This window comes from Pogoniulus pusillus, chromosome 30, assembly GCF_015220805.1.
Source record: "Pogoniulus pusillus isolate bPogPus1 chromosome 30, bPogPus1.pri, whole genome shotgun sequence".
Lineage (NCBI taxonomy): Eukaryota > Metazoa > Chordata > Aves > Piciformes > Lybiidae > Pogoniulus > Pogoniulus pusillus.
In genome coordinates, this window is record NC_087293.1 from 18,164,577 (window position 1) to 18,178,167 (window position 13,591).

Sequence of the window (13,591 nt, forward strand, 5' to 3'; positions counted from 1 at the left end):
CACATACAAATAATAATACCTGAATGTGTTGCATCTCTTAAGTTCTTTGTGCCTTGTGAGTCTCTCAGTCATTAAGAGATACTTCTCTACACACAGAGTCTGCCTGTTCTGAAAGGAGAAATGCACAATGACAGGTGTTTGGAGGAGTATAGAAATGGACTCTGAAGCAGAGAAGTGAGTGGGTAAGGAAGTGCAGCTATGTTAGATTAGAGAAATGAGCACAAAAGAAGGTTGGCAAGCAGAATCAGATAAATGGAACAGGAAGTGAAGAAAATAAGGAGCAGATATGAAAGCAGGGAATGGAATTACGTGGGACTCCACAGATGAATGACACGCCTAATTTTGGTGCACCAAGAGACAGAAGGCTCTGAAAGAAATTGGAGAAGTGGGGAATGTGGTCAGGGCTGCATCAGAGGGACTCCAACGTTCAGAGTAAAGGATGGGCAGATGCAGTCAGCAGTTGTAGAAAACAGTGGATCGTAAGAAACTGTAGATGTGAAGTAGGAATGCTTTGCAAATATTTTCATGAGAGTGAAAGGGAGTAAAGAGAAAAACTTAATGGAGCATGAATTGTGTTTCATGTTTGAGATAATTTGCCAGAAGCTGTTTTTCTGCTCAGAACATTTTGTCTGCACAAGAGCCGTGTGGATGCTATCTGTAGGTGGCTGTTTGGGTGACATGATGATTTAATGTTTGTGCTAATTTATGGGACCAACTCCAAGTGAATCACGTGATTGTATTGTGAACTCAACAGGAATATGGAGTGGGCTTTTTGGTCAACACAGGGAGCACTGACCGCGCTGTCTGCCGTTGTAACAAGTTATTTCATGAAGATTAAAGCTGGATGTATTTCTTGTCTGAATTCTCTAGACAGATTAGGTATATATTGCCAGCATTTGCATAGCCTTAGAATTGGTGAATATGAAATTCTCACCAAAATGACCAAAAATATGAAATGCATGTAGGTGTTGTAATGCATTCATGTCTCAGTTGTCAGTCCACTGGTGTTAGGTTTAATTGGTAAGCCAAGACATACATCACAGACATGGAATTTTTCAAAATGCTCAGAGATTTTGGTTTGGATAGGAATAAAGACAGACTTTATCCCCAAGGATCCCAATGGTGAGCTCTTAAGAGGTGGCGAAGGCAGGGGAGGTGTTTGCAGAGAGCATGGAGAGCATAGACTCTGGAGTCCATGCGCAGTGTTGAAACGCCCAGAGGGTCCCTTCAGCTGACTGCAAGGGACTAATGAGCCATCCTGGCTGTTTATGGGCTGTGGTTAACCTCTTGCAAGTTAGGATTTCCTGTCGCCAGCAATGAGCTGTGACCGCCAGCACCGCAGTGTTAATGACGAGGTAGAGGCTGATGAATGGCTGGACTCCAGACAGCAGCCTTCACTGGCAAAGAATCAAGTGGCTAGAGGGGGAAAAATATTGATGTCTACAAGGGAAATAACGCAAACTCCAAAACCTATAATTCCCATGTTTTAAAAAAAGAGAGAAAGAAATGGGATGAATTCAAACCAAGGGAAGCTTTTATCTCTGCATTCTGAATAGAAGATTGTTCTTCAGCAAAACTGGCTGCAAAAGCCAGGCCAGTTAAAACAATATGCAGGCTGCTTGCCTCCAAGTAACCAGAAATTGTTGGCTCAGAGCAGCCTGCTCTGAGGAGCCGACCTGCTGGGAGACGTTATCCAAGCAACGGCCTGAATGTAATTCCTCCCGCTGTGGAACGGCTCTTTGGCAAATGAAGACCCTAATTAGAGATGGAAGGGTTTCTATTTTGTTGTTCTTTTAATCCTTACCCTGAGGCCTCTGCACTACAGCCGTGTCTCTGCTTGTGTAGAGAGAAGTTTCCAGTTTCCCTTTGTAACAAAAATGCTCCACCTTTTTTATTCTTTTTTCCTCTTCTGTTTTAGTTTTTTGGTTGGTTGGGGCTTTAAAAAAAACCTGAGGGGGTTTAAATTTCTTTTTCTAAAGACTCGACACAACTAACAACAAGAGACCACCACAGTTTGAGCCCTTGAAGCTAATCTGATTCAAAACCAAGGATCACTGTTGGAAAGAAAGTCCATTTCATCTTACATTAGGCAGCCTGTGGAAGAGTGCTAGATAAACTGGAATACTAGCTGGCCCACCGTGCTTAGTGAGCTTACTACCCAAGCTGATGCTCCCAAGAGAGAGGAAGGATCTCCCAGAACCAGCAGTATTTGACTGGATACCACAGGAAATATACACATCTTTGTTCATTCAGAAAGACTGAAGTCCCTGGCTGGGGGTTCCATGTGTGTTCTGCAGTCGTGGGTGCAGATGCTCGTCTCTGACAGAGGTGACAGAAGGTCTAGAGGGATCATAGAATCATAGAAATTTGTCAGGGCTGGAAGGGGACCTCAAGCATCAGCCAGTTCCAACCTCCGTGCCATGGGCAGGGACACCTCACACTAGATGAGGTTGCTCAGAACCACATACAGCCTGGCCTTAAAGACCTCCAGGGAGGAGGCTTCCACCACCTCCCTGGGCAGCCTTTGGCAGACTCTCACCACCATCACGGTGAAGAACTTATTCCTAATGTCCAATCTCAATCTACCCACTTTTAGCTTTGTTCCATTCCCTCAGCTGTATCACTGCCTTCACTACCTGACAGCCTAAAAAGTCCCTCCCCAGCTTTCCTGTAGCCCCTTTCAATACCGGAAGGCCACAATAAGGTCTCCTCGGAGCCTTCTCTTCTCCAGACCAAACAGCCCCAACTCTCAGTCTGTCTCCATAGGAGAGATGCTCCAGCAGATGTGCCATAGCATTTTAATATGTGTGAAAGTGAAATACATCTGCTGCCTGACAGCTCAGCCTGGTCTGTGTGATCTGTCTGAACACACTCCCACAGGCACTTGATAACGCTGCAAAGAGCACTCAGTTTTCCGTCACTATTGAGAGTTAGATTCACTGTTCCATCATCTCAAATAATGACCGTGTTACCCTAAAATGGCCCTAATTACAGTAGATATCAACCATATCAGTGGATGAAAGCCAGCTACTTGAGAATGAGCCTGAGCAAGACATGTGATGCTGAATTCCTGTCAGATTATTGCAGTTCAAACCTTGTTGATACTGTGATACTGCGAAAATAGGCGTATACCCTAAATTGGCCTCAATTTAGTCATGCTTGCCTTAGTTTCTTTCCAGCACTTTTGGTGTGCTGTGGTCATATTTGTATCTTGTCTTGCCTTGCAGATAGAGGACAGCACTGCGGTACTGATGAGCACAAAGACCTGCAGCGTTCTGAGTAACCTTTTGGTCGATTAGATGTGTCAGTACACCTTGGATTGTCTGCTGCGAGCGCTTCAGACCTGCTCTGTGCTCTTTACGTAATCCGACGCAGGCTGGATCTGTTTGAAAGTTCTCTTTTTTGCTACAATATTTAAATATTTACTTAAAGCTCTGCATTTGGAGCCATGCCCCCAAACTGTTGTTTAGTTGAAAAGAATTTTCTGCAATAATGTGAGACTTGCTTCTCAGAGGGATCCAACTTCCCCATGGAATTGACTGAGATTGGATGGAACTTCTGCAGGACTTCACATTTTTTAAGGTTTTGCCATTCTAAATACCAGAGATGATTCTTACAGTTCTTTCTTTTCCCTTCTGATGGTTCTACCTGACAGTTTGTGATTTGAAGGTAGGACTCTGCTGGAGACTGAACTGGGAAGAACTTTGGTACATGCCTTTTACACAGCTTGGGTGCTATAGGGGTGGCTTCTTGCAGCCATCTGGGTTGATAGTTCCTTCAGTTTACAGCTCGTCTGACACTTCCCCATGTCTCAATTTTTAGTAATTTCTCTCAGCACCATAACATGGTGATGTGTCTGTTTATTTCATTATCTTTGAGCTAGTTTGCTACTTCTGGTTCATCTACTTTCAGTACACCTTCAATGCAAAGGTGAAGTCCAGAATTATCTGGGTTGGCTCCAGTGGTACTTTATGGGACCTGATCCTTCCATATATAACCTGCAAAATTATCTCATCTTGCAGCCGTCGTATTCTGGCAGTAATTGTTCAGAGCCAGTCTGGCCTCGAAAAATCTTGAGGCACTACAAGGTGTAGCAGCATTTCTGTGTAATGCCATCAGTCGTCACATACTGCACCCAGCCACTTCTTGCTGAGTGTGCCAGGTCCTCTCTGAATGTGTTAATTTCTTCAAGACCTCAGTCCTGTCCCTGTTGCTCTTCCAGTGGTCTCACCCTTCTCTCTGTGCCTTCGCCCAGCAGCAAGGAGTAGTCTGCGGTGGCAGACTGGGGGGAATGGAGTCGTGTGACTCTGAAACGTACCACAAGCCATTTGCACCCAGCAGGCTTGGCTGTACTCAGGATTAAGTGTCTTTTTTGGTATTGTTTTCAGAACTCATCACAGTATTTCTCCCTAACTCCAGAAAAGAGATACTTTTGGTTTATTCTTCCTCATTTGAAGTGAGAACCTCTCAGCGCTGAGTGGTATGTTTTTTCTTTGGTTGATTTTGAGTGAGAAACACCCTGGGCTTTATTTGTGAGTACCCTGGGCTTTATTTGTGGGTGTATTTTAAAATATAAAGATACCACTTTTGTCATTTTCTGTTCCCGTATTTCTTAACTGACAAAGCAACTGTTGCAGACCCAGAGAATGCAGTATCTGGAAGGCATATGTTATCAAACATACCCCAAAATGCCAGAGGAGCATTCCAGTCAGGAAGGGGTTTTATGCTGGGGCGACTGTCTTGTTGTGATGTTCTGACTTTGCTTTCAAATGTAAATCTAAAAGACAGTTCCTTTTTCATTCTCTCAGCAGAGGTCTGAAATGGCCTCCTGCCTGTGCCTGGATCACCTCGGTTTCTGGAGTTACTGGGACATTGAACATTAACAGGACCGAGGCATCAGCTGGTGAATGTGTAACTTCTGCTGTTTGCAAAGTAGAGGGTGACCTTTTCTCCTTCCTCCTCTGCCCTGCAGAACGGGCCTGACCTCGCTTTCTAGCTCCAGCAGTGGTTCAAGGGGCAAGGTATTTTGGACTGAGGCTGATAGCAGTGTAGGAGGGAGACTAGGGATGCCAGCCTTGTGTAGATGATGATGTCTGTATTCTCTGTAGCTGAGAGGAGAAGAAGATTTGACAATTGTCATGAAAACGTGTATTTGACATAATGCTGTGGGGTCTCTGCAGTGGTAAGCAGCGTGGAGCTGACCGCGACACTAGAGTGTCTGGTGTTCCATGCTTTGGCAAGTACAGCTGTGAGTCTGTGCTGGAAATGGGCTTTGTTCTGGCCATGACATTATGTTTTCTTTTACCTAACTGCGGCTGCTGCTAACCAAATATATAATGAACAATCAGCTGTCATTAGGAAACACACATCTTTGCTTACTTTAGAAGATAGTGTTCCAGATGTATGTCCCCCATCGGATGAGTAGCAGTATGTACGATAGCTGACATTTTAGCAGCCAGTATGTCCTTAAACATACTGAAAGATTTTACTGAGCTGCTTTTCAAATATTTTTTCCCCTCCTCTTTAATGGGATGTCTCTTTTGTGCCCAGTAGTGGGGAGGAGCATCTGAAGTAGTCCAGTGCAGAGTACTTTCCTTTTTGCTGTAGTAAGTGTAGTGCTGTGAAGCTGCTGTGCTGTGATACATAATCAAGGTGAAAAGAACTTTCTGAAATCTCTGTATGTCTTGATCCTCATAAGAGTTTATACTTGGCTTGAAGAGAGAACCTTTATCCCAACCAGAAGTCACAATCATACTAATCTACTGCCTAGCTTCACATGATGCCATTTATGTCATGTGGAAGATCTAATGCTGCTCTGCAGGGAATGGGGGGTACAGTTTGCACCCACTGCTTAGTTTAGTGGGGCTTTTGAAGGCACCAGGGTCAGGATGCCATTCAGCTGCCTGAAATGCCAAAATGGCAGTGGCAGCATCTGCTTCTGCAGACCTGTAGATCTGGCAGGTGTCTTCTGTCAGAACCACCGGTCTGTAGAACTTCCTGGGTTTGCTCATCCTTAACTGAAGAACCTGTGAAAACTCAGGAATCTTCTCTCTGCAGAAGTTAAACCCTGATGTTGTATGGTCTGAATGCTTATTTCAGTGCCAGAGTTGTCCTCTGTCCACAGGACAGAATCAAATGAGGAAAAGTCTGAGAACGTAACTAGTAAAATTGGTATTTCGGAATCTGGTACTGCATTTTCTGTATCATAACTCTAAGGATTTATAAGCTACTTCACTACTCTGTTCAACAGCCTCTGCAGAATTTGAGCACCCCAATTATGTTTTCTGCCCCCAGAGGCATTAGATGTATTGGGGAGGGAGGAAACAAAAGGAAAGAGGGAAGAACCACAATTAACCTGTTGGAGCTGTGCTGCTTCCCTCAATTCTAACTGCTGGCACCTGATGGAATAGAGTTATGGGTTAGAGTGGATCCCTCCTCCAGTAACTTATTGTAAAACTGCCCCAGAGAGAAAGTTCACTACAACTCAGGATTTGGAAAGTCAGAAAATGAAACTGCATTTTTACAATTAAGCTAACAGTACAGACAAAATAATCTATTTCAGAATATAGCAACCTTAGAGGAGGTGGGGATGGAGTAAAGCAGCCAAACAAAGCAGCAGCAGGTGCAGCAAGGGGGAGGGAGAAGCTCTGCTTCCAGATAGAAGTTTTTCTATGCTCCAGTGAAATTATATTAACTTCTCTGTTGTTGCAGTTCTGTGGCCTACCCCAGGCTCGTTCACCTCTTCACTCAGACACTCCAGTACTTTTCCATTTTACCTGAGTTTCTCTGTTGCTCATTTTAATGTCCCAGCTACAAATCTAGCTCAAACAGCCACAGATAGTTTGCTGAAAGCAGTTTACTGGCATCTTGTACTGGTTATGATTTCAGCCATTGCCCAAGCTTCTCTTCCCATCTTTATACTTTTCCCAACCCAGAGAATAAATTAACTCCTTCAGGTACCACATACCATAGTTAGAATTAATATTTGTTATTTGGTGTACAGTAAGTTCCAAAAAGGGAATTCCAAGAGTTGGATGAACCATCCAATTAATCCAGAAAGTCAGATACATGGTTCTTAAGAGCATTTGTGAGAATGTAGCGTTAGAACAACAGGATGTACCTGTGGGCTTACACAGGCAGCCAGTACTGCTACAGCATCTTTTTGTTGCTTCAGTCCTTTGGTTTTATCTAGGCTGTTAACTTTAAAAAAAAAAAAAAATTTGGCACCAGCAATAGCAATTTTCAGCAGGAGTTATGCATTGCTGTGTTGATGTAAATGGAAAACCTGTAAGTGATTAATGAACTTTAATTTCTCCACCTGTGGTTCCAGTTCCCAGTCCTCTGTAATTTATTCACTCTTTGCAACCCATTAGAGTGCCATGTCCCTATATGTAAACACAGGTGGACGTTGTGAGGGAGTTCTAACTCTGGCAAAGAAGTAAATGTCATTAATAAAGGGGTGGGGGTGTGGGGGGGTGTCTCTTCAATGGCAGTCCTGTTAAGCAGCTCTTCTTGTGCTGGCTTCTCCAACACTAGTGTATTAATTGAACTTAGGCCATACCAGAAAACAGCGAAGGAGATGCTTTTGGTGTTCATATCTGCAAGCATGTGAAGTCCTTTGAGATGTCAGCAAGTGGCTGACCTTCTTACTGTTCTGATTGTTGCTGTCCTACCTGGTGTTACTGAATGGGAGGAAGCAGTGCACTTGTTCAGTAATCATCTGGTCCCTCTGCTTGAAAGTGTGTCTCATCAAGGAAGCTGTCTCTTCCTTACTGTGTTAGTCTGGCCCAGAGGCATGGAGTGCAAAGCTCTTCAAAACTTCCTGTTGTTTCAGGTGATAATTAAAGTTTTCTCAGGCCGAGTTTTGAAGAGGTACTTTCCTCACCCTTCTGTCATATGCATTCGCCCTCATCCACTCCAGGACGCTGGGTCTATACATTCTTCTGCACTTTAATCTGAGACAGCATTTAATAGGCATTTTATTGGAAACTATTGTCAATGAGTTCCTATCATGTAGCTCAAACCCACTTTTCATCAGCCTTCTCCATGAGCTACAGCAGTCTTTGTGAAAACCCTATCAAGACCTACCTAGAACTAACCTGTATTTTGTGGTTTATTTTGTTTGTGCTTAAGGACAACATGGTTTCTGAATCACCAATGTAGGGCTTGCTAAGATTGTTGTCACTTCCAGTTTTGCTTCTAGGACCAAGGCATGCTTAGTATTATCCACATAAGTGTTTTTAGAGCACAACTGAGCCCTGCATTTCTACACATCAGGTAGTTAGCTGCTTATCTGAAACAGATGTAGCTTCCCTGGAGCTCAAATTAGGATGTTGAAACTTTATAGGTAGAGAGTTGTGATGGTGATGCTTGCATATGGTGGCCATTCAGCATGAAGAGGTCCCAGTCTGTTATGTTAGCTTTCAGACTCATAATGCAAAGACTGGAGGCCACTGTCACTATGAACAGAGCGATCACTGGGATTACTCAAAGTGCAGCTACCAATTGTTTTGGTTTGGTTTTTTATTACTCTTTACGAAAAAGAAAGAATACTGTAATATAGTAATTTATTTAAACCACAGATGACAAATGACCTCACAAAGGGCCACGTCTGGCACCGTCCCTGCTTCGTCAGTTGCACGGAGCAGAGAGATGCCCTTTCGTTCGCCACGGGTACTGTGAAGGTAAAGCAGGAACCAGTGCAGCCTTTGGGGTTTTGTTTCCCCCGGATCCAGCGCACTGTCGAACTAGATTTTGGTCACTTTGCTTTGAAAAATGGCTTAAGAGCAGCCTTTACATGCAGAGTAACTCATCGTGGAAAGGTCACACGCCTCTTCGAGACCGACACAGCTTTGAGCGGCACTGTTATTTTGAGCTGCCCCGATTACCGAGTGGGGACAGAATATTTTCAAAGACGCTTCGGCTTTCATTATCCTACAGTGTTTGGAGGGAATGAGGATAGCCGAGGGGCGCCTTCTAGGGCGAAGGAGACGAATACCAGACGGAAGAGGAGTCTGCGCTCAGGCTCCGGCCCACTCGCACTCGTCTGCTCCGCAACAAAGTGCACTGGTTTTAAAAGCGAGCTCAGAGGCGGGCGGAGGGAGCGGCTGCGGTCCGTTGGCAGCGGCTCTCTCCTACCTTGCCAGTCAAACCTGTGTCATGGAGGGTAGCAAAGCCCCTTCTAGCAAGCCTTTGCTGTGCTAGGTCAGGCGGGCTGCCGCTACGCCGCGGAGCGCTGGAGTGGAGCTCCACGAAGCGTGCCGCCACGGCATCCACCATCCCCGTCTCCCGGCGCTCCTGCGGTGCCGCGGGCGGTCTCACCGTGTCCGCGCAGGGTGCTCGAGAGCTGGGGGGTCGGCTCCGGTGCCGAGGTCCCGTTGTGCGACCGAGTCTCCTTGGCACCTGGAGTCTTGCGCAGGGCCCGACTCCCCAGGGGCGCCACCGAGAGCCGGGCTCTGCACGCACGGGGGGCGCCGCCGAGAGCCGGGCTCTGCACGCACGGGGGGCGCCGCCGAGAGCCGGGCTCTGCACGCACGGGGGGCGCCGCCGAGAGCCGGGCTCTGCACGCACGGGGGGCGCCGCCGAGAGCCGGGCTCTGCACGCACGGGGGGCGCCGCCGAGAGCCGGGCTCTGCACGCACGGGGGGCGCCGCCGAGAGCCGGGCTCTGCACGCACGGGGGGCGCCGCCGAGAGCCGGGCTCTGCACGCACGGGGGGCGCCGCCGAGAGCCGGGCTCTGCACGCACGGGGGCCGCCACCCAGCCTCTCCCGCCCATCTTCCCGGCTCCAGCCGCGCATCCGCCCTCGCGGCCAACTCGTCACTCCCGGGGCGGGGCAGCGGGAGCGCGGTGCGGGGGCGGCCGTGGGAGCCTGCGAGCCGTGCGTGGGTGCTGGCAATGAGAGGCAGCTGGAGCCTGGCCCCAGCTGCGGGAGCTGAATTAGCTCAGCAAGTCTGGAGAAGGGGGCAGGTGGCGGGCGGCTCGGCCCACTTGCTGTTAAGTTCTCCAGCAGGATTTTTTGACGCCTGGTTCTTTTCACCTGGTGACATCTGAGTTTGCGATAGAAAATAAGGAATGCCAGCTACGTGTTGGTGGTAATGAATTGGAACATTTTACACTGCTCGTTCGGTTTGTGCACTTACACAGATTCACAGATGCAGACACAATTGAAAATACCCTGTCGTAGTCTTAAGATGCTGTTTTTTATGTATTCTGGAGGATTTTAATGTATTCTAACATCTGCTCCGTGCTGTTGGTTAACTCCAGGTATTGGATGGAAAGCCATGCACTCAAGTAGGTCTGATACCACCTGCACCAGAAGTGCTGCGTGCAGCAATCCTGACCCCCGATGGTCTGAAAGAGCGGTGTTTTCTGAGGCAGTGCCCGCAGGGATTGTGGCGCACTGGTTTGTCGGGAGTGCCGGTGACACTGAAAAGAAGTGAAGAATCTGTCCCTCCTTTCGCTTTTCTTTCTCATTACGCTGTTGAGTTTGTCTCACCACCCAAATCACAGGGAAGACTGATTTTAACATCACTTCCAAGTAATGTGGAGGAAAGGATCACAATTTAATTAAAATTCTTACATATAGAGGATCTAAATCACATTTGAATTAATTTATAAGTATGTTGAAGGAGTTTGAGATTAAAGTGGCAGAGAGATTGTAGAAGCTGTAGCAAGGTTTAACTGTATTCCATGCTGACCTAGGAACTCTGTTTATGATTACTCAGTTCTAACTATAGAGAAACACAGCATTCTATGTTTGATATCTGGAGATGAAAGGGAAGCGTTTTTGAGGTAAGTCATCTGGAGTGGGATTGAGACTGTCTTTCTTATTGCAGGCAAAGCGAGCAGTACAGCGAGGAGCCACAGCAGTCATCTTTGATGTTTCTGAAAACCCAGATGCCATTGATCAGGTATGAAGAACGGAGCCTATTCATAGCACAGCCTCTGCTGACTTCTTTTGCAGTTGCCGAAACAAGACTTAATGACCTACAGGTCTCAGAGCACACCTGCCTTAACGCTTGCAGCTACTGACCCTGGGGAACATAGTACTGTGGTTTTCTTGCTCATCTTCTGGCAGGTGGGAAGCAATGGAACTGTTGAGAATGTGATAGAAAGAGAAAAGTTTAGAGAATTACAGTTTTCTTCCAGCCTTTGCTAGAATCCAGGTCCAGGATTGAGGATGGAGGCAAAACTTTGGTGATGTGTTACCTAGTGAAAGAGTTTTTCTTTGCCCAGCTCTGAGCACAAAACCTGGGGTGTATGGCCCTACCCATCTTGTGATCAGTGCTGCTCTTAGCAGCTACTGTATCTGAGGCTGCAAAAAGGTTTTCAAACGTGGTTCTAAGCAAGATTCTTTGAAAACGTGAATACATTTCTTGTTCACAGCTGATAATTTGTGGTCTACATATTTTATGGACAAGCAGTCTCTTGTTTGTTTGGGGGTCTTGTTACAGCTTCCATCTTTTCATTTGAAGTGGTTAGGGTAATGTCTCTGTGAAATGCTTTGACATGATGCTTCCAGCCAATTCTGAGTTATGTTAGTAGAGAGAGGAAAGACAGCAAACACAGAAATAATCTGCATCTGGTTTGGTTTTGTCCTGGAAGAAAACTACTGTTTCTGCTGCAGCAGAAACAAATGAGGCAGAATGTTGTGAAGTGCAGCCTGGCTCCTGGGGCGGAAGAGAGACCATCGGTGTTTACATTTGAAAAAGAGTCAGCTCTAATTCCAAAATGCCTGTCTCTTGGACAAAGGAATGCAGACCCTGGGGAGCTCTGTTCTGCCTGTACATCAAGGCTGCAGCCTTGGTCTTGCAGACATGCTCAGGGATATTTTTTCTGCTGTTAGTTATGGAAGATTACCTGCACAAAGTTGAAGTCTTTTTCCATCTTTTTTTTCTCTCTGTATTACAGCTTCCAGTTACTTTCAGTCACCCTTCTCTGAACTTGTGAAGCTGAGTCAGTGCCTTTTTCTCTCTTCCTTCTAGCAGCAACAGCTATCTTTCTTTGATTTCTTGATAATAAACTGGGTGTAACTGTCCCAAATATCTGGAAAATTAGTCTAGTGGATGATTGAACGTTTTGGGAGTACCAGCAAAATGGTGGGAGGTTCATGGCTTGGCGCAGTATTGGAGCAGCAGCCTGTATAAACATTCAGAAACAGGAATGACTGGACCAAGCTTTCATGCTTAACCTTTGTAGTTACCTGAGTGGCTCCCTTCTCATGCTGCTCTGAACTCTTGTGTTTCATGCATTGTTATTCTCAAAGTCTTCAGAACTCTTAACATCTGGGAACACTCATTAATTTCTCTTTAAAATAGAGAGAAATTTTGGTACTCACAGTGGGACTGCAGAAAACAATGACAGTTGGATAACAAAGAGGAAAAATTAATCTGGAGTATCTGTGATTCAAGTGGAAGTGTCCTAAGACACCGAAGGGAGCTGTCTAGAAAGCTTTCCTCGGTATGCTTGTTACAAAGCAACAGAGCAACTAAAGAGACAGCTTTGAAAGGCAGGAGAGGAGTGTTAGGAAAGGCCACCATCCTTCCTGCCAGTAAACAGGCAGAAATAGAAAGCAGGCCTGACCAGGAGAAGAATTGTCCTTGGACAGTTTGGTGGCAAAGTCACCAGCAAGTAGAAGGTTTTTTTTTTTAGGGCTTTTTTTCCTGTAAATCTGAATGTCTTAATGCACACTGAAAGTGAAGCTTGTTTTTGGAAATGCTCTGTAAAGTCTGACTTGTCTCTTAGTTTTGTTTATTTTGAAGAGGAGTAACAGCACCCAGAGCAAGACTGGCAGTGTGCAAAAGCTACTGAGGAATCAGGTGCATTCTTTTTTGGACAAGACATCTTGAGGGAGAGTATGTTTCTGGGAATGGAAGAGCAGTGATTGGATTTTGCCTTAGGCTAGCATGCCTTACTGGCATTTAAGATCTCTGGGTTGAAATCAAGTATTTCACGTCTTCAGTATTTTCTAGCTCTTCCAAAAGAGCTGTCTTAAAAATAGTTTTATCAGTGTTCTCAGTAGCCAAGTCAAATACTAAGAAGAGTCTGGTTTAAAGTCTCAATGAAATCTGCCGCCATCATTTGCACAGATTGAGTACTTTGTAAGCAGGAAAATAGGGCAGTCCGTTGGTAATGCCCCAGATATTTTAGACACGTTTTAGGTAGATACCAACAATGTAGATTTGGTATCTCTCTCATACACTACTCATGTTCAATTTACTCATCTCATTCCTTTGCCCTGTACCATTTCCATCTGTGTGTCAGCAGACTGGAAGGCAGCTCTAAGGTCTCCAGGAGCCCTCTCTTCTCCAGGCTGAACAGTCCCAGCTCTCCCAGCCTGTTGCCACAGGGAGATTCTCCAGCCATCTGATCATTTTCCTGGCCTCCTCCAGGCTGCTCTTGAGCCATTCCTTATCTAGCCTCACTCAGCTCTGCTCTGCCTTTCAGAAGGAACATTTTCTTATCCTTAATCTTAGTTTTGGTCTGTAAAACAAACAAACAAAAAACCCCTAAACAAGCAGCCTAAGTAAAAGGTTTCTTACAGGTTTAGCTGTGGAAGACTTAAGTGCCAGTCTATACTAGAAGAGGGCA

The 13,591-nt window shown here is 45.8% G+C and overlaps 1 protein-coding gene across 2 annotated transcripts in view; it reads left to right on the forward strand.

Moving 5' to 3' along the window:
• ZNRF3 (zinc and ring finger 3) overlaps positions 1 to 13,591 on the forward strand; it is a 78,385-nt gene that overhangs the window by 52,536 nt on the left and 12,258 nt on the right. For both annotated transcript variants that reach the window (XR_010307894.1, XM_064168761.1), the window contains exon 3: positions 10,837 to 10,911. Coding sequence is in view for 1 of the 2 variants with exons in the window: in XM_064168761.1 (XP_064024831.1) it covers positions 10,837 to 10,911 (75 nt within the window). In the remaining variant the exon portion in view is untranslated. The remainder of the gene's footprint in view (positions 1 to 10,836; positions 10,912 to 13,591) is intronic.